This window comes from Diadema antillarum, unplaced genomic scaffold, assembly GCF_040938485.1.
Source record: "Diadema antillarum isolate AM-2024a unplaced genomic scaffold, OU_Dant_1.0 scf00000014, whole genome shotgun sequence".
Taxonomy (NCBI): Eukaryota; Metazoa; Echinodermata; class Echinoidea; order Diadematoida; family Diadematidae; genus Diadema; species Diadema antillarum.
This window is the reverse complement of record NW_027270903.1, coordinates 2,152,612-2,176,661: the sequence shown is the minus strand read 5'-3', so window position 1 is coordinate 2,176,661 and position 24,050 is coordinate 2,152,612. Positions and strand designations below refer to the sequence as shown.

The 24,050-nt window shown below is 41.5% G+C and overlaps 1 protein-coding gene across 1 annotated transcript in view; it reads left to right on the top strand.

Annotated features, from left to right (window-relative positions):
• Positions 1-10,095: 10,095 nt before the first annotated feature.
• Positions 10,096-24,050, top strand: part of LOC139723309 (uncharacterized) — a 110,876-nt gene continuing 96,921 nt past the window's right edge. The window contains exons 1-2 of the mRNA XM_071634573.1: positions 10,096-10,245; positions 15,140-15,241. Coding sequence (XP_071490674.1) covers positions 10,235-10,245; positions 15,140-15,241 — 113 coding nt within the window. The 5' untranslated portion in view covers positions 10,096-10,234. The remainder of the gene's footprint in view (positions 10,246-15,139; positions 15,242-24,050) is intronic.

Genomic DNA, 24,050 nt, shown 5'->3' with positions numbered 1-24,050 from the left:
ACAGCGTTGTTTCATGGGGAAATAACTGCTACTTTGGATTAACAGCAGAGCGTCCTTCAACAACGTTAAACAAATCAGGGGGGTCACATCCAAAGAAGATCCAAATTTCGCGTTACTGTCACTGAGGTCTCGCGTGTAGACTATCGAGGAGATGAATCCATGAAGAGAACCCTTGAAAGGAGGTACCTTGAAAGGAGCCAGCACCACGCCTTACTACATCCACTCTCTCCAACGTCCAAGGGGGCAAGAGGACGTGGCACTATGGGAACTTTATCTTTATCTCCCAAAATTTGGCAGTATTGGTGTTGGTAGGGGAAAGACGAATACGAGATGAGGAGAGACTTACGTACATTAGGGGTCTGCATCCCCGTGTAGAAGGAGAGAGGGGAAAAGAAAGATAAGGACAGAAGCAGGGACTGGAGGACAATGCACGAGAGGGCATGTGCATATGAGAGGAAGGGGTTGTGTATGTATATACTGAGGTTGAAGACTCCAAACTCTGTGGTCTTCATCACAGACCTTGTAACCCGGGGTTACACTCTCCCCCACCAAATCTCGCACCGTCCCGGTGGAAGAAAAGGGCATAATATAACTCACTTAAACATATTTCAATACATGATTAGCAATCTAGCTCGAATCAATAGCCTAACAGTCTTTGTCTTAATGCAGTAAACAACCCTTCACGTTTTGGGCTGGTCGTAACCGAACAATTCAGTGGTTGACCTCGTCCGAAATAGTTTAGTCGTTCAGGTGCCACACTCTGTCTTGACGACCTTCTCAAATGTGTATGCCCAGAAGACGACGGTGAGGGATTGCCAGTCTCACCACCAACTCCCTGAGCAACCTCGTTGTGGTTTGCAGTTTCCTCATCAGTGGCGATGTTTCTGCCTTCACCAGGTGGGTCTGGAGTAGGGGAGTGCGGATTTTCGGGAACGCCATTTAAAGTTGGGGAATCAGCTCTATCAGGGTCGATAGGAGTGCCAATAATGTCAGTAGTCTCAGGAACGTTGGTATCTCCAACGGCAGGTGTCTCGCCTGGTGAATCAATTTCTTCAGGCAGCTCGCATGTTGGACTTTGGACATCAAGAGGGGAAGGGCTCTGAACTTCTTCTGGAGAGTCGTTTGCCATGGGAGCATCCTGTTCTGAAATCTCTTCAGAAGTCATGGGAATTCCTGCCTCGGGGTGTTGTCGTTCTGCAGTGGGAGTTCGATTTTCAGTGACGTTTCCTTCCTGAGGGGTGTCTCCGGTGGCCTGAGCCTGAACATGCTCGGGTTGACCTGTTCTTTGCTGACCACGGGATTGCTGATTGGGGATCGCCTGGTCCCAACGACGGTGTGATGGCAAAGGAGGTATGAGCCATCCATCGCTCTCAGATTCACTCGATGGCGGGGCTGTGGTTGGTTGCGGGCTTCTATTAACTCGCCGCCCCCTCGCTCTGGGGCGTCTAGTGGTTGAAGTCCGGGGAGAGGGGACAGGTGGGTGCTCATCATCGGGCACATCTGTTGACCCAATAGGGAGAAGCAAATTTCGGTGCAGCGTCAGAGTTTTACCTCCGGCTTCTGGCTGGACATCATATACGGGCAGGGACGGATTCTTGCGTCCCACCACAACATACGAATCAGGTTTCCATCGATTCGCCAGTTTGTGTGGACCTTTCAATCCTACATTTCGCACGAGCACCTTATCACCATTCTGAAGTTCTCCACCACGAACTTTCAGATCATAGCGTCGCTTATTGGTGGCTGCTGCTTTCTCCGAAGCCTCCTTCGCTGCTCGGTATGCTCGGTGAAGACCAGCTTTCAACTTTGAGACGTACTTCACGTGGTCTAGGGCAGATGTCCCATCTGGTCGTGTGTTGAACGTTACGTCGATTGGGAGTCTTGCTTCCCTGCCGAACATAAGCAGGTAAGGACTGTACCCTGTGCTCGCTGACTTCGTAGCGTTGTAAGCGTGGACCAGGCTTGCTACGTGTTGGCTCCAGTTTACCTTTTGTTCATCTGTTAGGGTGCCTAACATGTTGAGAAGGGTACGGTTGAACCGTTCAGGTTGGGGGTCTCCTTGGGGATGGTAGGGTGTAGTGTGGGATTTCTTGATGCCAAGAAGTTGAGTAAGCTCCTTTATGACTTTGCCCTCAAACTCTCGGCCCTGATCGGAGTGTAGTCGTTGAGGTAGGCCGTAATGCACAAAGTACTTCTCCCACAGAGTTTTCGCGACAGTGCGAGCGGATTGATCTTTTGTGGGAAATGCCTGTGCGTATCTCGTAAAATGGTCAGTTACGACTAGAATGGACTTGAATCCCTTTCCATCCATTTCCAAACCCAGAAAATCCATACAGACCAACTCCATCGGTTGAGTTGTCTGGAGGCTGTGGAGTGGTGCACTCCTAGTCGGAAGGGTCTTGCGGGCGAGGCATCTTCTACAGTTCCCTATCCATTTCTCAATGTCTTGGGCCATCTTGGGCCAGTAAAACCTAGCCCGAATGAGGGAGGAAGTCTTGTCAGTGCCCAAGTGTCCATGTTCATCATGAAGTCTGCGGAGTGCATCCTTCCTGTGAGATTCCGGAAGCACTAGCTGGTAAACGGGCTCGCTATCTTGGTCCTTCAGCATCCTGTGAAGTACTCCCTCAATGAGTTTCAGTTTGGGAAACTCTCGTGCAAGGATGCGTTCCTCTGGTGTCTTCAGGGTGCGTCCATTTGGCTTTCGACCAGCCTGAACCCAAGATGTAGCCTTCTTGATGGTTAAGTCAGCATTCTGGGCACTCTTCCAGTTGGTTGGGCTGGACATATTACTGATATGTGGGAACTCATAATCGTCGGGAATGGCTTCGGCACGTATGGAAAGGCAGGTTATCAGTGGACTAGAAGTTAGATGTGCAGAAGGTGTGTCCTCCTTGCTAGACGCAGACATCAAGACGGCATTTGTAGATTCAAGACCGATCTGTTGGTCCGGTTCTGCCACCTCATTTCTCAGCCGGGCTTCCAGGTAGCTGAGGTCTGTGTAGTCATCTGCACCTCTAACCTTGGGCAGTCGGGAGAGTACGTCAGCATTGGTGTTTACTCGACCGGGACGGTAGTGGATAGTTATGTCATAATTTGCTAGTTCTGACACCCATCGGTGGCCTGTTGCATCTAGTTTAGCTTTACTCAGAACGTAGGTGAGAGGGTTGTTGTCAGTGAATATGGCGGTGTTCTTGGCAAGATACAAGTAGTCCTTGAAACGTTCAGCAACCGCCCACTTCAGCGCTAAGAACTCCAGCTTATGGGCTGGGTAATTTCGCTCTGACTTGGAGAGGCCCCTACTGGCGTACGCTACAGGACGCAGGTGTCCGTCGTGGTCCTGGCACAGAACTGCACCTAACCCATCTCGGCTGGCATCGAGTTGGAGGACAAACGGCTTTTGTAGGTCCGCAAATGCCAATACAGGTGCAGTGGTTAGGGCATCCTTCAGGTGTTTGAAGGCCCTAGAACACTCTGGAGTCCACTTCTCACTGATGTTTGCTGAAGGTTTGGGTCTCCCAGCTTCCTTTGTGCGTCCCTTTTGTGATGTGCCTGCAGTTAGTTCATGAAGAGGTCGAGCAATCTTCGAATACCCCTTCACGAATCTCCGGTAGTATCCGGTGAATCCCAGGAAAGAGCGCAGTTCTTTCACAGTCTTGGGAGCAGGCCAGTCTCGAAGCACTTCTGTCTTGCTTGGGTCTGTCCTCACACCTTCGCCAGAAACTATGTGCCCAAGATACCTCACAGAGGTGCAGCACAGCTGACACTTCTCAGGGGAAATCTTCAGTCCATACTCCTGTAGACGGTCGAGAACACGGAGAAGGCGTTCTTCCATTTCCTCCAGAGTTTTCCCGAAGACAATGATGTCATCCATATAAACCAAGACTTCGGACATATGGAGACCCGACATACATCGTTCCATCAACCGCTGAAAGGTAGCGGGGGCTCCTTTCACGCCTTGAGGCATTCTTTCGAACTGAAAGAATCCTACTGGACAAATGAACGCCGTCTTCTCTTTGTCGCAGTCTGCCATAGGGATCTGATAATACCCCGACTTCAGGTCTATCACAGAAAACCATTGGTTTCCATTGAGGGCATCAATTGCTTCCTGGATCAAGGGTACAGCATATTGGTCAGGAACAGTTCGAGAGTTCAATGTGCGATAGTCCACACAAAGACGGAGATTCCCGTTCTTTTTCCTGACGAGGACGATTGGGGAGGCATAGGGGCTCTTCGAATCCGTTATGATCCCTGCTTGGGAGAGCTCCTGCAGGTGGGCCCGTAGATCCACCAAGTCGGAGGGAGCTACCCTTCTCGAACGCTCTCGAAAGGGGGTCTCATCTGTTAGTCTAATCCGGTGCTCTATTCTACTCGTCACTCCATAATCCTGGTCAGAGAGACAGAAAACACTGGACCTTTCCTGAAGTTTATAGACCAGACGATCCTTTGCCACCTGTGGGATGGGTCCCCACTGGATCGGTAACTGCTTGACATCCGTTCTCGTCTCAGCAGGCATTCTTTGGTAGATTGCCGCACAGACTGCGCTGACTTCACCTTCTTTCTCTACTTGACAAGCTTGGTGCAGGGATTCAAAGATTCCAGAATTTGTGCCTACCACCACAGGATGGATAGCTGTGTTTGGATTGTCTGGGATGACAAGGGCCAAGGTATGAACGCATTTGGATGTCCCTGAGAATGATGGGTCAAAACCGAGCTCGATATGTGTGTATCCAATATATGGTATGTGACCTCCCCCACCATGCCATAGGATGAGGTCTTCCAATGGCAGAATCTCTTTGCCTAGCTTCTTGCTAAGTCCATCGGAGAGTAGGGTGACTTGGGAGCCACTGTCCAAGAGACACTTTGAGGGCTGACCATCGATGAGGCAGGGGTATGTGGTTCTCTCCCCCACCAAACCATCAGGAACGTCTCCTTGACTTTTGCTTTCTGTATCTGGATGAAGTTCGTTTACTGCTGCTGGGAGAAGGTCTGGGGAGCTTGAGTTGATCCGGGCCCCTGATTGCTCCGACTCCGGCGCCCTTGCTCGTTTCCCTGCAGCTGATTAATATGTTTCAACAACTTCTGGTTCACTGCTGCTAAGTCGGGAGGGTTGGGACAATTTCTGCGGAAGTGTCCATCTTGACCACACTTGTAGCAGAAGTCAGGGAGTTTGGTTGCAGCTTGGGGTGTTTGGTAGGCGTTATACATGGCGATGTTCGGCAGTTTCACCGCAGCCATCTGCTCTTCCAATCTTGCCAAGCGAGCTTCCATGACACCTGTAGATGGCTCGGCGAGGGCCTGCAGGCTCCTACCCCTGGTAGGTGTTCTCTGCCTCTTTTGGGAGGCCTCCTCCTCATATCTCCTCACTCGGCTGAGTAGATCTATGAAGGAGGGCGGGTTTGGCAGATGGTCCCTCAACCTAAGGCTTATGAGAAGCATCTCATCGTGAACGGCCCTGATGAATTTCTGGAGTCTCAGGTAGTCTGCTCTCTCCGGTTCTGCTCCTCCCTTTCGGATGGCACGACGGAGTACCACATTAACCCTCATTAAGAAATCTGAAGGTTTCTCTCGCTCCTGTTGGGTGGTATCATGGAATTTCAGCAGGATTTCCTCTCCACTCTCAGTGGTGCCAAAAGCAGCATCTAGAGCAGAAACATAGTCTCCAGCCGAAGCGTGAACGTTATAGAGCTTCAGGTCCCTCACTATGGTCGAAGCAGGTGGTCTGAGAGCCTCACTTATCCTCCTTCTCTTCTCCACCTCTCCAATGCCGGCATCCGTCCACTCTTCTAGCTGACCCTCGGCCTGATCCACCCAGACATCGAAGGGATCTTCGTCCTTGGCTGACGGAGATCCAGAGAAGGGTCGCAGTTTCCTATAAGTAGCAGGGATACTCATGGGTAAGCTTTGTCCTGCCTGTTGATGTTTGTACGGAGAGGCATGTTGATGCTCCTGACTCGATTGTGGTAAGGCGGATCTGTAATTTGAAGATGAGGGAGGCTGCAATGGGGCAGGATCTGCCATCCTCAAGTTCCTCTTGGCTTCCGCAAGTGTCACTCGTCTTGATGAGGGTCCGGCCACATCAGAGAGTAGTGCCAAGAAAAACGGCCTAGGTGCCCCATGTATGTTCAAGTGAATGCTTTGGTCCCGCATCATCACTTGGGAGGACTTGATTTCCAGTTCCACGAGGAGTGCTACAGAGGGAGACTGGATGTGAGACTGACGCTCCAAAACCATGCCACTCCGAACACAATCTACCACCTCAGACAAGGCAACTATTAGCTCATCCGTGGTCACACCATCTACCTCTTCCCCAATGAGTAATAACGCCATATCAAGGGCTATATCTTCCTTCTTACATAAAGCCTTAGCAGGGGCAAGAAGGTTTGATTTAAAGTCGGCCATAGTCTATCACGATGAAATTCAATGTAATAGAAATCAGTACAAAATTCTGAGAACATATACTCCGTACAACTACAGAATATCACCTATTTATCTTCAGAGGAGGTCGCTTTGACTTGCTTGGTAAATTGCGCACATATGCAAAATACATGTAAATACCTCCTTAATGTGATGTACTTTCTTTACAATACAACACTATATCATTAACATGCGCTGGTGCTGGCTCCTTTACGAATAATCAAATAACAAACATCAAAACAATGTGTAAATCGTATATAGATTGTGACAATTCACATAACACAAATCTAATCGAGAGCAGGTCCTGGCAGGGTCGCCATTTGTAACACCAGGTTCGCTCTCTTAGCACAATGTAAATAAATACAATGTACAATTCAACGGTTATGTTTACACGTGTGGATGTTCCTCCTTTTAATCACAGATTACTATTGGCTGGAGCAACAATATCTTTGACACATATAATTTACATGGGGTTCAATGAGAAGGGCATCAATAAATATTCTTCAAATATCCTCCAACGGCTATCAGCAGAGAACTATTAACAGCGTTGTTTCATGGGGAAATAACTGCTACTTTGGATTAACAGCAGAGCGTCCTTCAACAACGTTAAACAAATCAGGGGGGTCACATCCAAAGAAGATCCAAATTTCGCGTTACTGTCACTGAGGTCTCGCGTGTAGACTATCGAGGAGATGAATCCATGAAGAGAACCCTTGAAAGGAGGTACCTTGAAAGGAGCCAGCACCACGCCTTACTACATCCACTCTCTCCAACGTCCAAGGGGGCAAGAGGACGTGGCACTATGGGAACTTTATCTTTATCTCCCAAAATTTGGCAGTATTGGTGTTGGTAGGGGAAAGACGAATACGAGATGAGGAGAGACTTACGTACATTAGGGGTCTGCATCCCCGTGTAGAAGGAGAGAGGGGAAAAGAAAGATAAGGACAGAAGCAGGGACTGGAGGACAATGCACGAGAGGGCATGTGCATATGAGAGGAAGGGGTTGTGTATGTATATACTGAGGTTGAAGACTCCAAACTCTGTGGTCTTCATCACAGACCTTGTAACCCGGGGTTACATTTAAATTCAACCAAGTTTTTAACATAATCCCGACATCGTGTAAAAAAAGGAAGGGTACATTCACGATAGCCCAAAGTCACAGCTACAACATATTAAAATCGGGGAGAAATTCATTGAAGCAGAAGTGAGCTAGTGCATAGTCATATCAATTTTCATTTGCAGAAAAACTGCACTCCCATAGAAATAACACGTCATAACGAAGATACAGAATGAAATATATTTCACCATTGACCCAACTATGCGCAGACATAATGGCATCTGAGCAAAAAGTGGTTATCTTGTGAAAAGATTCTTGTAGCATGTATATATATGTATAAATATATATATATGTATATATATATATATATATATATATATATATATATATACAGAGAGAGAGAGAGAGAGAGGGAGAGAGAGATACGGAGAGAGACGGACAGACACAGAGCGCGAGAGAAATTAAAAGAGAAAGCAAATAATTTTAGTGGTGAGGCATAGCGATGTAACACTTTATCTGATGGAGAATGAATAGAATTAATCTTAGTGGTGAGGCATAGCGATGCAACACATTATCTGATGGAGAATTAATAGAATTATTTCTCTCAGTAACGTCTATAAATACAATTGACACATTTTAAGATACCGCCTGCTCTAATAACACTAAAAATGTGTCATGCAATGAAACATAATATGCAACATTCAACAAATCATGAAGCAACGAATTCATCAAAAGTCACTTTTGATGGCTATAATAAAGCATGAAGGAACCAGCTGCATTATCTTGTCTCTTGCTTTATTTGTTATAATTATACCTGCAGGAACCAACAAATGTTTCAGCAGAAAGAACCATGACAAAGCTGACACAGGAACAGTCCCAGTCATAGGATGAAGCCAATAACAGTCTGAAAAATGATAAATCGTTTTACCTGCGGGCGAAAAAAAAAGAAAAGAAAAGCCGTAACTCCCGACTGTATATAAAAGACTATTGTCACGGTCTAGTGGACAGCGAGCGGAAATTGGCTGTAGGTATTGAATGTTCAATATTGATCCTACGTGAACAGAGAAAATGGGCTTGTTCAAAAAGAGATTGTATAGGCAACTATCTTTGGCTTGTACCAGTTGCCGCCATTGTAACTCAACAGAGAATTTATTACTCACGCCAGACATTGGGTAGAGGGAAACTTCGCAGACAGACAATTCGCTTGTGTCGGTCGACGCACCATCCCATCTTTTGATTTTGCCGACGGTGACATGGAGGGGTCATCCTCAGAAGATTCGTTTTTCTTTTGTTGGCTTGTTTCTTGTTTGTTTTTGTTTTGTTTGTTTTTTACCACCGTGCTATATCTTACGTGCTTTCCATCAACCCTTCTCATGTCCCGATTCCCGCACTCCAATAGACTTTGTGCATACATGATTTGCTGTTAAGGGATGGTATAGCATTGGTGGGGATGAGGATTGAGCTTTCAACTTTTTTGTGAGATAATTATTAAGAAATCGCTCATGAAATGTTACAGAGCATACTATTCCAAAAGGAAATCAAAGTTTATTTAATGTGAAATGGGTGAGGTATCAAAAAACAAAGTGAAACAAAGCGATCCTAATAAAAGGTGGGTCCCACCTATTAGCAATTAGGATCGCTTTGTTTTGTATATCTCAGCCATTTCAAAGCTGAATTATTCATCAAATAAACAGTGAATTCCTCGTGGAATTACATATTCTTTCATATTTCATATTAGAAGATGTTTCTCATTATCGCACCAAAAAAAGTTAAAATCTTGAAGCCAGGTCTCAACCAAATCTATACGATCCCATCCTGCAACTTTTTGCGGCATGTTTAAATAAAGAATAAGCTCGGTGCTCTCATCGATGCCTGATGCAATACCATTTTTGAAAAAAAAAATTAACTTAAAAGGTTGGGACCAAAGGGCTTACATAATTGGGCATACATTCATCCATAGCATTTGAACAACTATTTTGAGAGGGGGGGGGGGGTGCGGAAGAATTAACACATGATAGGACTAAAGGTCAGGTCAGTGGAGTTCGTAATTCCACTTTGCGCATGGGCAGAAAAGGGTCATTGTGCAAAGGTACCAAAAGGCATTTTGGTTTGTAAATTCACTGAGATAAGTATCTGTGATGCAGCGATGATTATTCTTGTGATCCATATCGGTTTTTGCGAACAAACTCTTCATATATATATATATATATATATATATATAATATATAATAGTTTATCGTATTGTTTTTTTTTTTTTTTTTTTTTTATCTCCGCGTAGGCCTACCATGCCTATACGGTTTCTTTCAGTACACACTTAGGTTTCAATTTCTCGCTACATATACATGATTTTTTTTTGGTTTTGTTTACCGTTCGTAGTTTTAAGTGAAGTTGTAAGAAATTTCCGTGTATGACATCAATGTAAATGTCTTTATCTATGTGTTAGTCTTTCTGGTGATTTTACTGTCAATTTGCGTTTTCTGTCTTTAATCTCAGATCAGCGAAATAACAAACAGTAAAATACATCGTGGAGAAATATCTGAAATGGGCGTGTTATCACAAATACGTTATCCATCTAGTCATTCAACAAATGGTATAGCGCCATCTGCGGTTTAAACAGTTTAATTATTGTCAATCTCCATAATAACATGGCGGAAGAGAAGCTCCGAGCAGTGGCCAAAATGATCTCTTTCTCGAACTAATTGTGGACGAATAAATCGTGGAAAACGGATACATAATTGGATATTATACTGACGTGTAGGAGTCATGACCGATAGGTACGTATTGCCTTTATGAATTGTGTGATTTTCGCTCTGATTTTAGCGTCAGACCATTCGTAAGCCGAGGAGGCGACAGTGACCCGATACTTCCCCTGCTTCTGTGTGAGTGTTGGCTTCACTTGCACTCCTATCCCGGCAGACAGACAGACACCACCGTCAACGTGCAGTGTGACTCTTTCTTTCGACAAAAAATGTTAATGATTTGAACGTGTCGGATGAATTGTTTTGATCGTAATTTAGAGGTAGCAGATTGGAAATAATGTCAGTTTTCATGTAAGTCCTGACTTTGTGTATTTTGTGCATGTCTATACAAGTAGGGCCTGGTAACGTTTTCTCTTTCATTTTGTGTGTAGAACAAGCAAAATAGAATCTATTAACGTTAAGGTAACGTTAGAGGTGAATCTCCATCAATCTCCCTCACATCATGTGAGAAATTCATACCACCTAACGTAGTTTAGCAGCACCTGACCTAAAATAGACAGAAAAATCTGTCTGTTCGGAGGAGTTTTATATGAGTTTATGACATTTTGTAACTGTGATGGTTAACTTTATTATTTTGATACTAATTAGGGATTCCGTGAAGCAAGTCACTTGAACTGTAGATTTCTAGTGTTAATAACTAATAATGAGGGCACTAAGGGTGAAGTTTACCTGCTAGGCTAAGTTTACCCATTGATAGCTACTAGGTCTAGGTAACGCTACTTGATAATCTCATATTTAATAGCCCATCACTCACGCACCCTGGAGTTGTTAAAATTATGAGCAGGATATTGCTTAAAAAAAAACAAGCTAGCAAAGAAAGATCTAAAGATGTACATTGTGCAAATTCCTGGCAATGGTGTACATACTCCCTCCTCTCACTATCTCTATACATGGCTAGAAATAATATTTCCATCTACCCTCCAATTAGACCACCTACTGTAAAAGTGGAAATTTTTTGCGGTGTTGAAATTTTCGTGCATTTCGCGCAACCAGAAACTAGCACGAAAATAAAAGCACACAAATGTTTTTGCCTGCTATATGTTCCAGTAGTTGAAGGTCTTGATTCCGCGGAATAAAAAACACGTGAAATTCTTCTTACCCCACTGTGCGCGAAAAATTAGTCGCGCGAAAATATCCACTTTTACAGTATGTAGGCACTAATTGTTAATTGAGGGTAAGAAAGTTATTAGGAATGAGGTCTATCTCATACTAGAGTATAAAAGGCATAGACTTTGGATTAGCTTGCTTTTAAACAAGTGTGTTTTGTTTGTATTTTGTGTGTGTGTGTGGGGGGGGGGGGGCGGTGCTTGGTGGAGGCAGTGTTTAGTGTTGAAGAATCTCGGTCTGGTCTTTCACTGTCACTGTGCATGAGTGGTTTCACTTTTGACCTTCACTTTCAATTTATCAGTAATAGTTTCAAAACAGAAGGTACATTACAGTTGACTGTAAATTACAGTAGGATCGTACTAAACAACAGTTACAGTCGATCTACCGTGTAATTCACCATTGTTCAGTATCCTACTGTGTGACGGTTCTTTCTGTCTTCATTGGTGATTTCTTCTTTTTTTCTTTCTTTATTATTTGAATTGTTGATATACTGATAATGTACAATTCACCCATTGATAATTTCCTGGAATGAAATGCGATCTAATGAGTTGTTATCTTTTGAAATGATATGACTGCTTGAAAGTTTAAAAGCAAACCATAAAACTATGTGCAGTGCATTACATGACACTTGTTTATAAATTGATTGTTAAAGAACTTCATGAGTTTACAAATATTCACAAAATTTACAGCCAGGAAAATATTGGCTCACATGATATAATGCATCAATTTTATATTGTCACCAAGGTGAAACGTGATAACTTTTGTTTTCTCTTAAAAAGGAAATAATATGTCTGTATAAATGAAGATCTACATGAAGTAGTATACACCTGTAATTGTGGATGGTGTCCACACTGATAATACACAGATGAACAACACATGTAGGGCCTACACCAGTATCAAGGGTTCTCTTTGAGAGCCCACTTTATAAATCTTTAAAGGAACATTATGTCTAAAAATGATTTTTTTTTTTTTTTACCCATGTACAGTATATATTATAAAAATAGGTAAATTAGGGAGAGAAGTACTACATGAAATTGCCTTGACCTGACCTTGCACTGCTATCAAAAACGTGTGTTTTACAAATGTACTCATGGCTGGACCAATGAAGAAGAGAGTTCATGTTACCTTGCAGGTAGTCTGTCAAAAAAGATTATCATGAGACTAGCATGATTCCAGCACTTCAGAGAATGTATGGCTGATCTTATATTTCATGAACAGTGAACAGAGAACCTTCGAGTGTATTAAAGTTCCGGTGTATGAGAGAGTGTAGTGGGTACATTTGTATCCTATTATGGATGGGTACTATGGGCTTGTTGCATAATATTCAATTTCTAGCATGTGTACAGTCATTAGATTCTGTAAGCTACATGATACTATGCATTCAGAAAATTCTTTACCATTATAATAGGATGTGAATGGTTAATATTCGTGTGTACACCCTATGCCATCAAGCGTGGGAATCTTGAATGCTGACATGTTGTACACTGTGTGCACAGATGGCTGTGTACATAGGGCCGTATACCTAGTGTCTAGACCTGTTCCTGTCCTTTAAAGAAATCCAAACCTGGTTTTGAGAGTGAAGATTTAGATACTAGACTCTCCTCTGAACTTTGAAGCTGAATTGCTGAGTGATGTTCGTCAATCTGCTTCCAGAGTAGAAACATCAGGGCCCCATTTCATAAAGAGTTTATTTGATGACAACTCTTTGCTGTAATGACTATTGTCATGGTAACGACAAGAATCCAGCTTCCTGATTGGCTGTTTGCTTTGGAAAGTTGTCATTCCATCAAGAGTTGTCATCCTAACATCTTTCATGAAATGGGGCCCAGAAGTCATTGCGTGATTTGCATGCTTTGGCTATTACTCTCTTTATGTGCCATGGCGTAAACCCCTGTGTGCCACATTATTGTGAGACATTGTCACATGCTATGGGAAAACATTCTGTTTTTGAAATCTGTGTAACTTTATAAATTCATGTCACCCTGGACATACACTATGTACAATTGTACTTGAGCAAACTTGTAGAGAAAATGCAAAGATTTGCTTTTAATAGTGCAAATTGTATGACAAATCTGATTGTTTTTCTTTCAAATGACCAGTATACTGTAGCTACATTATTGTAGACATGTGGCTTTTTTAGCACACAAAACAATGAGACAATCTTAGAATTTACTTCCAAACCCGGGTGGGAACCCTGCTTGATAGTAAATCACCACATAAAACTAAAGCTCAGTGCGACAGTCAATGGAATCTTGAGAAAACACTTCCATTGTACAATGTATTGTGGCATTTGGCGTTTTATCGATAGGTTTGGGCGGGTTTGTGTATTTGAGCAGAATATCATGCGAACTTGGCACGCCGTCCACCGAGTGGAATACAGTACGTGTGAACATGGCACATAAAGAATTATCAGGCTGCTTGTGCCTTTTGTTTGTTTGTTTGTTTGTTTTTAATAATCTAAGGAATTTTTCTATACATCAAACATCGATTGAGGGGGGCACTATTTACAGTCATGTGCACAGTGACATTCTGGCTTACCAATTCATCAATACATGACCAGTCTGAAAATGAATTGCCTTGGCATGGGCTGAATCAAATTTATGATTATAAATCTGCATTCATAATGATAAATATGCAGACTCATAATGTACTTTTTAATGAAAACTGTTTCAGCTTGGTTGATATGATTTTCCTGCCACCCCCCCCCCCAAAAAAAAAAAAAAAAATAGATCCAACATTATAAACATTATACAGGGAATAATGGCTTGATGCCTGCTTAATAGTGTCTGTGACTTAATATCAACAAACATGTCTGCTATAAAGTGTCAGACTTTTAACAACTGTGGATAATTTACATGTATCACATACAAAGTGTTCATATCTTTTTTATTTTGTTGAATACTGTACTTTGATGGACAGTCTACAGAAAACATTTAATATTCGTAATTTTTGTACTTTTGCATGTCTCGAGTGATTCTGTAGAATTAGAAATAATCAGTAGATTCATTATTTTTTGTTTTTTTGTTTGTTTTTTATGGCAAGAGAAAATTAAAGCATTGATGATTTGAGAATCATTTTCACCTTTTAACCTGTTGAGGACGAGTCCCGAGTATACTCGGGCAGGTGTCTATGGGAAATGCGTGCTGTAGCAAAATCAAAGTGTCCTCAACGGGTTAATTTCACACACGAGAGTCTCTGTGGTTGTTGTCAACATGTTGTAGGCCTTCACCGTAGAACCTTCCTGATAGTGATATTGATGTGTAACTCTTTTACAGCCCTGCCCCTTTGCTGAAATGTAGGTCAGATTTACAATTTGTAATGTTTGTGCACTGTAATCCAGGTGACTGTAGACACACCTGCAATGACAACCATACACATGGGTGATGGAAATTCCTTTTCCTTTTCTCCCCTTCCCCCTCCCCCGGGAAAATAACTGGCTGCTTTTCCTAACCAGGGCTCAGCATTAACACTGGCCTGAGGCCACTAGAAAGTTATCTTGGACCGCCAACTTTCCAAAAGGGCTGTTGGTAGCCCATGTCCTGTGGGCAACCTTGGTGCCAAATGAATTGATAAGATTCCTCTCATTTCTGGCCAATACATTTTTTTTTTTTTTTTTTGGGGGGGGGGGGGGGGGGGCATCAAAATGTTAGATTTAAAAGTTATATTAGCCCGAACAGGCCACCAGATTAAAAGAATTACTTTTGAGCCCTGCTGACTGTATAATACTGCGAGTCATTCTAAATATTTACAGTGTATACATTGTACGTATCCTTCTTGATTTTTCTGATTGTGCCCTCAACAGGATAGAATGGGTGGAGATCATCGAACCCAAGACGCAGCGGCCGATGTACGGCAACCTACGCACCGGAGAACTGGCATGGGAACCTCCGCCGACTGCCAAAGTGTGAGTGACGATTGATTTCTTCTTCTTAATAACCCATTGAGGACTAGTCCTGAGTGTATCATGCGGGTGGGTATCTGTGGGGAAAATCAAATGCGTGTTTAAAAAAGTAAAATCAGTGTGTCCGCAGGGGATAAATGTCTGAACTCAGACACACCTCATAACCCTTTCTTTTTCCTCCTGAGAATGGCTATGAACTCTTCTTGTGTAACATGGAAAAACTATTTTTATAAAAATATTTTTTTTGGGGTCTATTTTATGATGACATATATTGGACTGTCTAGACATACAGAGCCTAGAGCCCTCTGTTTTGCCTTTAATATGTATCAAGTCTAGATACACGCTCAACCTAATGTAGTCCCAGTTATTGAAAAACAAGTAGTTTTTTGTCTTACTCTTATTCCATTCCAGTTCATAGTATAACTAGACCCAGTTCGAACCTATCTGTTTGTGTTTGTGTGTGTTTCTTCATTGATTTATTGAGGAATTCAGAGGCACAGGAGAAATATGTGGAGAAAATAAATGTTGAATAATTGATAATGGGTGGACTACGGATACAGTACACAGTAAGTGCAGATACAAAGCAAAGAGAAAAACAACTGGTGAATAATTAAATCATTGTGCAGACTGGTTAGTTTGCAAGCTGTGCCCATGGAACAATGAGTTTTTGTGCAAATATTATTTTGATGTACTATACTGGAGTAGAAGTACAATGTAGGCCTACACCACAGTTGTACATGAGTACACAGTGCAAACATTTAGCATGCATTGAATCATTTGGACCACAGTACGCTGAACTCGGGGTTTTGCATTGTATACTGGCAGTGTCCAAACTCTTCACTGCTTTGTATGCATTTTTACATTTGAAGAAGGATAAATGTGCGCATTTTATTGTATGAGGTTCTTGAGCAGTCCAGTGCATTTAATGCCATAGAAGGTCATTCCCTATGGACAAGAGGTATACACACACACACACACACACACACAGATACACACACACACACACACACAAATGCCCTCTTGAATCCTGGTGGTAATCACATACAGTACAGTGTGTATATCGAGATGGAGGTGTTCTTGTTGCTAGCCATATGTGGCATTCATTCTAATGTACATAAAAAGCTGTGGAATGCAGGTGTGTACAATAGAATTCAAGGCCAAAAGCTCAACCTGTTTTATTCATTGTTCTGACTGGTATGGATTGCTTGTTGTGCCCAGTGTAGATTGTTTGTGTACATTGTATATTTCTCTTCAGTTCAGTGGGCAAATAAGAATTGAATTTCTCCTCATTTTATAATCCCTGGCAATTAGTGGTGCGTGCCTGATTATTTTGTACCCTGCCTTTAGAATGACCCTCCTACCCCCGTTTCACGAGAGTACATCTGTACCTCTGTGCAGTTACACCTAATTACAGACCGTACTTGAATATTGGCCGCTGTGGCGATGCATTTGTTTTCATTTTAAACTTTACTTAAAGGACAAGTTCACCTTCATAAACATAAGGATTGAGAGAATGCAACAATATTAGTAGAACATATCAGTGAAAGTTTGAGGAAAATTGGACAATCGATGCAAAAGTTATGAATTTTTAAAATTTTGGTGTTGGAACCGCTGGATGAGGAGACTACTACAGCTTGTGAGTCATAATGCGTACAACAGTATAAAGAAAATGTAAAAGAAAATTCAACATATTTTCACTTTTTTCGCATAATAAAAGAGCTCTTGACTTGCCTCTTTTCTAAGGCAGGGGGAATAATATTACCCATAACATTTGTCGGTAACGAGTCAGGGGAATATGTACTTTTTTCAAAAGATGGAATTTTGTGAAATTCTCTTTATATTTTCCTTATATTGTTGTACGCATGTGACATCTAAGTTTTTCATACACTGCAGTAGTCTTCTCATCCAGCGGTTACTGCACAAAAACTTCAAAAATTCATAACTTTTGAATGGATTGTCCGATTTTCCTCAAACTTTCAATGATGTGTTCTACTAATATTGCTTCATTCTCTCAATCCTTATGTTTATGAAGGTGAACTTGTCCTTTAAAGAGAGGATGCAGAATCTGTATTTTGAATCTCTTCCAATTTATAGAACAGACAGAGCTACATGATATGCACTCAATCATCATGATATTATATAGCGTTAAATATTACATTGTCAAAAAGCAGGGACTGTGCATCACACTGTGTACTTTCAAGCACACATTGTTCATATCTCAGAAAATACTGTAAAAGTGGATATTTTCGCGCGACTAATTTTTCGCGATTGGCCGGGTCAGAAGAGTTTCGCGTGTTTTTAATTCCGCGGAATCAAGACGGCACGCACAGGAACATATGGCAAGCAAAAATATTCGCGGGCTTTTATTTTCGCGCTAGCTTCTGGTTGCGCGAAATGCGCGAAAATTTCAACACCGCGAAAATTTCCACTTTTACAGTAATGTAAATTTAATAGGTGGATACGGCAATAGGCTTGATAATTGTACAGTGGTCACACGTGCTGATATTAGTGATAGTCCTTGCTAGACTTCATGGTTAATGTTGGTTTTAATAGTGTATTACATTGTGATCTATGGTGTAGGCCTACATTATACATATTGTACTGTATGTCAATATGTTTCACTTTCAGTCTAAGTTTGTGTTGCATTGTACTGTATATCGTTGTGTGTACTAGCATAATGTGTATTAAATGTGTATAATTTGCTGTGATGCAATGTATAAAATTACTATGAATTTCCATTGTGGACAATTATAAGACATTCAATCAGTTATTTCAGCAAATTTAACCAGTTGACGAGTTATAGTGAAATTTACAAGTGGCTGAAATGTTTTATCCGTACAGTACATTTGTAGATACACCCACTGCTTCTTGTAAAATGAATTGGTCAAGTATTCATTTTTCTTTCTGTCACGATGGCTCCTCGATAGGGTATTTTACCACCCAAGAAGTTGTGGATACACACAGTATGATATCGGTAGCCTGCAGGTTCACGTGGCATTTAAATGTTCCCAATGTGACTTTTTTGTGTGTAGAGTACATTTTTGAATATACAGTGTATGTACGGTAGTAATATTCAATGATTTGTGATTCAGATTGTTCTGTTAAAATTGCTTCTCTCTAGTAATTTTGGTAACAGGTAAACCATTGAATAACAAAAAAAAAGAAAAAAAAAAAGAAATAGAATGAAAGTTTGGAAATTAGTGGTTCTGGTCTTCCAAAGTGCATTTTCTGAGGCAGAAGCCAAAATTGACATGAAATTTCAAAATATGTTACAAAATGCATGAATTTTGCTATTAAACCAACAAGTGCTTTTTAATATCCGTATTTTGTATGAAATACACTGTACCCAGTGGTTGTAGACCACATCATAACTGATAGTATGCTGTTCGTTTCATATTTAAACCTGGCACAATTACCTGGTAACTGTTCCTTTATTTAGTGCATTGTGTACTACGTTGTATACCTCTTCAGGAGGTTACTGTATAACGTATGAAACACCCTGTGTGTTTGTCTGAACTGGGCTATACAGTACAGTGAGGTGTGTTCAGTAGAAGTGAAGCGTGAAATTGCACAGATTATTTAAAACTTTAATCCTGTTTATACTGGGAAATGGAAAAAAAAGAGAATGCAATCTGAACAAAAAATGGCTGTGCTCCATTTTGGTGGTAAGAGAACAAAAGTATCTTTATAATATTTCTTCTTTGTTTTGATAATTATTTGCATTTTTTTTTTTTTTTGGGGGGGGGGTGTACTTTTGACTACAGTGTGTTTCTGTGGTGAATGAGCTCATAGTGTTCTGCCAAGTGTCCGTTTAAAGGACAAGTTCACCTTTATAAACATAAGGATTGAGAGAATGTAGCAATATTAGTAGAACACATCATTGAAAGTTTGAGGAAAATCAGACAATCCGTTCAAAAGTTATGAATTTTTAAAATTTTTGTGCAGCAACCGCTGGATGAGAAGACTACTGCAGTGTATGAATAACTTGCGTACAACAATATAAGGAAAATATAAAGAGAATTTCACAAAATTCCATCTTTTGAAAAAAGTACACATTCCCCTGACTCGTTACCGACAAATGTTATGGGCAATATTATTCCCCCTGCCTTTAGAAAGAGGCAAGTCAAGAGCTCTTTTATTATGCGAAAAAAGTGAAAATATGTTGATTTTCTTTTACATTTTCTTTATACTGTTGTACGCATATGACTCACAAGCTGTAGTAGTCTCCTCATCCAGCGGTTCCAACACAAAAATTTTAAAAATTCATAACTTTTGCATCGATTGTCCAATTTTCCTCAAACTTTCACTGATGTGTTCTACTTAAACATTGTTGCATTCTCTCAATCCTTATGTTTATGAAGGTGAACTTGTCCTTTAAACTGTATCCTTGGTTTTGAGAATGCGTTCCAAGTTCTCTATGAGGTTGATACTGAGCTGACTGCATAATTGACATGTGTGTTAAAAAGTACTGTAATTGTACAATGTAGCGTTTTGTGATGGCAGAATTCTTCATGCAGTAGTAGCATGAATAGTGTGATCAGCCATCCGTGCAAAAATTGCCCGTTTCTACCTTGTCTTCTTTGAATTGAATTTCCAGTGCATTTTTCACAGATCGGGTTTAAAGGGGAAGGCTAGTAACTGATCAGTGGGAATCAGTGGAAATGCTGGGAGATGATTGTTCCAATCCTTATGGGATTCATTCAAGAGTACATTATATTCAATTTTGTATCTACTGTTGTGTGAAAATGATTTGCTTCAGAATGGTCTCATATTCAAGTAATGTGCAGATTGATGCTCCGTCACTGACCAGGGACGCTAACCTGGAAGCATTGAACTGCACATTACTTGAATATGAGACCATTCTGAAGCAAATCATTTTCACACAACAGTAGATATACAATGAACTCTTGAATGAATCCCATAAGGATTGGAACAATCATCTCCCAGCATTTCCACTGATTCCCACTGATCAGTTTACTAGCCTTCCCCTTTAAATACAAAAACAAGAATGGTGGCTTGAAATGAAGCTGCATATACATGTACATTCACACAGTTGGAGATGTGTTCAATGACACTATGTACAGTGTACACGTGTAGTTTGTTGCGCGAGCATTGTCCACACGATAGGTCCGGTCTGCATGCTGTGATGTAATGCACTTGTCAATGTAATGACTCACCCCACTACCCCCGGACATGGGTGCGTCATTTCCTCGTTTGGTCCGTCAAATTTGTGACCCAGGTGTGCGTCATTTTACCAGCTATGTCCGTCAAATTTTTGACCGAGAGGTGCGTCAAAATCCCATCATTGTCGTCAAATTTTTGACCGAGGGGTGCGTCATGGTACGTCACTTGGCTATGGAAAATAACACGCATTATTCTGAACCGAGGGGTGCGTCATGGTATGCACTTGGCTATGGAAAACTGCACGCATTTTTGCACGCTACCAGTACCGGATACACGTACGTACCGCGAGTGAATTTACAGTGAGCGCTTCGCGGCAAGTGAAAATCAAAGTCGGGAAGCGTTTTGGAGTAGGCCTAAGAGGGAAAAATGCTTGCCCGAATCTGGCAAGCAAATGATTTAAAAGCCACCCTTTCTCCTCACATTTTCTTTCCAACAAACTCATGAAATCACGCATACTCAATCTCAAGCCAGACGGACTGTTTAGCGATATAACGATTTCAACCTCACAGTACTAAATAGTAAAATCAAAGATCGTTTACGGAATTCCGTATACGATCTTTGGTATACCGTTGCGTGGTGCGTACTGCGCGTACCTGCAGTATAGTAGCAGGCAAGTCGAGTGTTAGTGGTGCGCGACTCGCTCGCTCTAACGCTGTCATGGCTGTGCAATTCGCAAGTGAGCAGCGTGCTCGTTATTCCTCATCGAACGTACATCGTCCATGTGTTGCATTCAACCGGACTAGAAATGGCCGCGCACATACAGCGCATCTGCAGACAAGTCATGGCCAGGTGACTATGGATTGCATGCACATACATTCGGAATATCGTAGCAGCAGAGTGATGTACGGTGAATGACAGTACGGTGCTTACAGGGCCACGGTAAGGGAAACTTGCCGAAACTTTGACAAATTGTGTTTACGAACCGAAAGAAAATGAAATTGCGTGAATAAAGCGTATGCAAAAATCCTTTCAGTATTTACGGGGTGCGTCAAATGTACCGAGGATGTCCGTCAAGAAAGTGACCTAGGTGTTCGTCAAAAACCCCGTGTTGTCCGTCAAAAAAGTGACTGTGGTGTTCGTCAAAAACCCCGTGTGGTCCGTCAAAAAGTGACTGTGGGGGTGCGTCAAAAACCCCGTGTGGTCAGTCAAAAAATGACCATGACGCACCCATGTCCGGGGGTAGTGGGGTGCGTCATTACATTGACAAGTGCATAACACCACTCAGAGTTCAGTATGTTCTTGTATCATGATTGCATAATATATTACAAAGAAAAATAACGCAAAAAGAGTACATTCTACCGTAGGTTTAAAACAAATTACACAGGGTTAAATTCAAGCATTGTCAGAAGCTGTTTCTTAACCCGTTCCATACTAAATTCTGAAATCCCCATAGATAGGTTTAATACACAGGCCACCAGGTTCCCGTATGGAACGGGTAAATCCAGATAATTGGGGGGGGGGGGGGGGGGATTCTAAACTTTAAAACTGTGACGATACAACTGTCTATATAAAATTACTTATAGTGTAGCAGCCACAGCTCTTGAAAGCAGTTTATTAAAAGCTAGTACAACTATTTCAATAATTCTCTTTGGGTTTAATTCATGTAGTAGTCCTTCCGCATTGTGCATTTTACATGTACTTGTACAGAGTGTGATAAACATTGTCGACAACCTGTAGAGTTGTACTTGTAGTGCCACCATAGAGAGCCTTGTGGTTTGGATGACTCAGTAATGGAGGTAGGTAGGGTTGATCACAATAGTTGTTTGATGAGGATACATCAGAGCTGCCAAGTCTTCCTTGTTAGGAGACTCTCAGAAAACTTCAAGACTACAGTGTATACTCTCTATAACAAACCTAGTGAAATACATTTGTATGACATGTACATGTACAAGGGTTGTATGTGTACATGTGTACTACGTGTACACATGTGGAAAATTGACCCTGATTTGGGAATCATTGTTGGCCACGATGAAGATATGGAGAGTTTGTTTGCAAAAACCGATAAGTCCATTTTTGAAGATTTTGAAGTACGGTATCTGTCATAAAGTAGAAAATAATACCTTTTAAATGATGTATCAATTGGTCACTACACAAAATGGTATATTTTTGAAGTTATCGTCAAAAGAAGCAAAAAAATTCTTATTATTCTCTTTATTTTTCTTTACCTTTAATCGCAAATATCTCCATTTGACAAATATGGACTTATCAGTTTTTGCAAACAAACTCTTCATATCTTCCTGATTGATCCATGGAACCGTTTGAACCTTTGCAGGAAATTGTATTCATTCATAAATAAACTACATACTAGTACAATGTTACGTAGCAGCCATGACTTTTAAATAGGAGGAAAGAGGTCAGAGATTTTCAATATCAAACTCATCAACCAAACACATTCATGAGCTCATCTATGATACTGTATTTGTGTACTTGGTACAATTGTATAGTATGAACCAATAGATGAGTTGTCGATTATGACATCATTGCCATTTCAGACTTTCATCATGTGTCCGGCGAAAATGCCTGGAAGTTCAAAGTTCTACTTACCTTTCTTTTTACAATTATTACCTGTATTATACTCGATGTCACTTGTGTCTGGCTTTTGGTACAACTTTTATTATTCTTGTCAGCACCTTGAAAATGGTACATTTTGTATGGAGATGCCCTTTAAAGCAACAAGCTGATGGTAAAATACATATATATAATTAGCTCTGTGCATTGATCAGTAAATGTGGCACAAACTGTAAAACAGGTAATTAAAAGCAACATTATACGCTTATCAAAAGAAACTGTATAATCAACTCTATCTTGAGTGTGTTTTGTACAAGTTTCCAAAGTGTTGATTAAATGCTGATGGCCGTGTGAACGAGAGCAGTTTATTATCGCATCCGGATGGCACTTGTGAGTTGGATGACAAGTTTGGCCGCTATCAAAACCAGCGATTATACTGTAAATGACTCATTACTTCAACATCAATGCAGAAGGCATGGAATCCTGAAGGAAAGTTATAAAGAGTATCACAAAAAAAAAAGAAGACAAAAAAAAGAAGAAAAAAAAAAAGAGAACATGATGGCAGAAAATTCGTGAGAAATGTTTGTTTTGCTTGTGATGACACAAATGACTTTTGCAAGGAAAATGACTCGCTGCCATGATGACAGAACCCCAGACGACCCCACCTGTGGCCCAAGGCGATGTAGAGGTCTATGTTGTATTCTTGAGACTGCAGACCAGTAGGTGATGTTTAAAGGCAGAATGAGGAAGCGTGCATGGGTTACCTGCATTCCAGAGCAGCTCTGTCACTCTCCGTCTGGTGGTGGACAATAGACCTGGCAGGTTGCCCTTTCTTCCGACCCGCTCGGCCGACACAAAGTCCGTTGTGGCCCATTGTGGAGTGGCCGTGCCATTGTCCGAGGCTTCACAAACTTTTTAATCAGTCAAGTCCCTACATGAAGGATACTTCTTGTCTGCACTGTCTGTGTGCCTAGCTAGAGTCTGTGTATTCAATGTGGGTGGATATTATCTGGAAACTTGACATAAATCATGTTTATAAATATTTTAAATTTCCATGAATTTTATATTCAGTTTAGAGTGTACTGCAAAGCATATCATTAATTTGTCTGATGAATTGTCA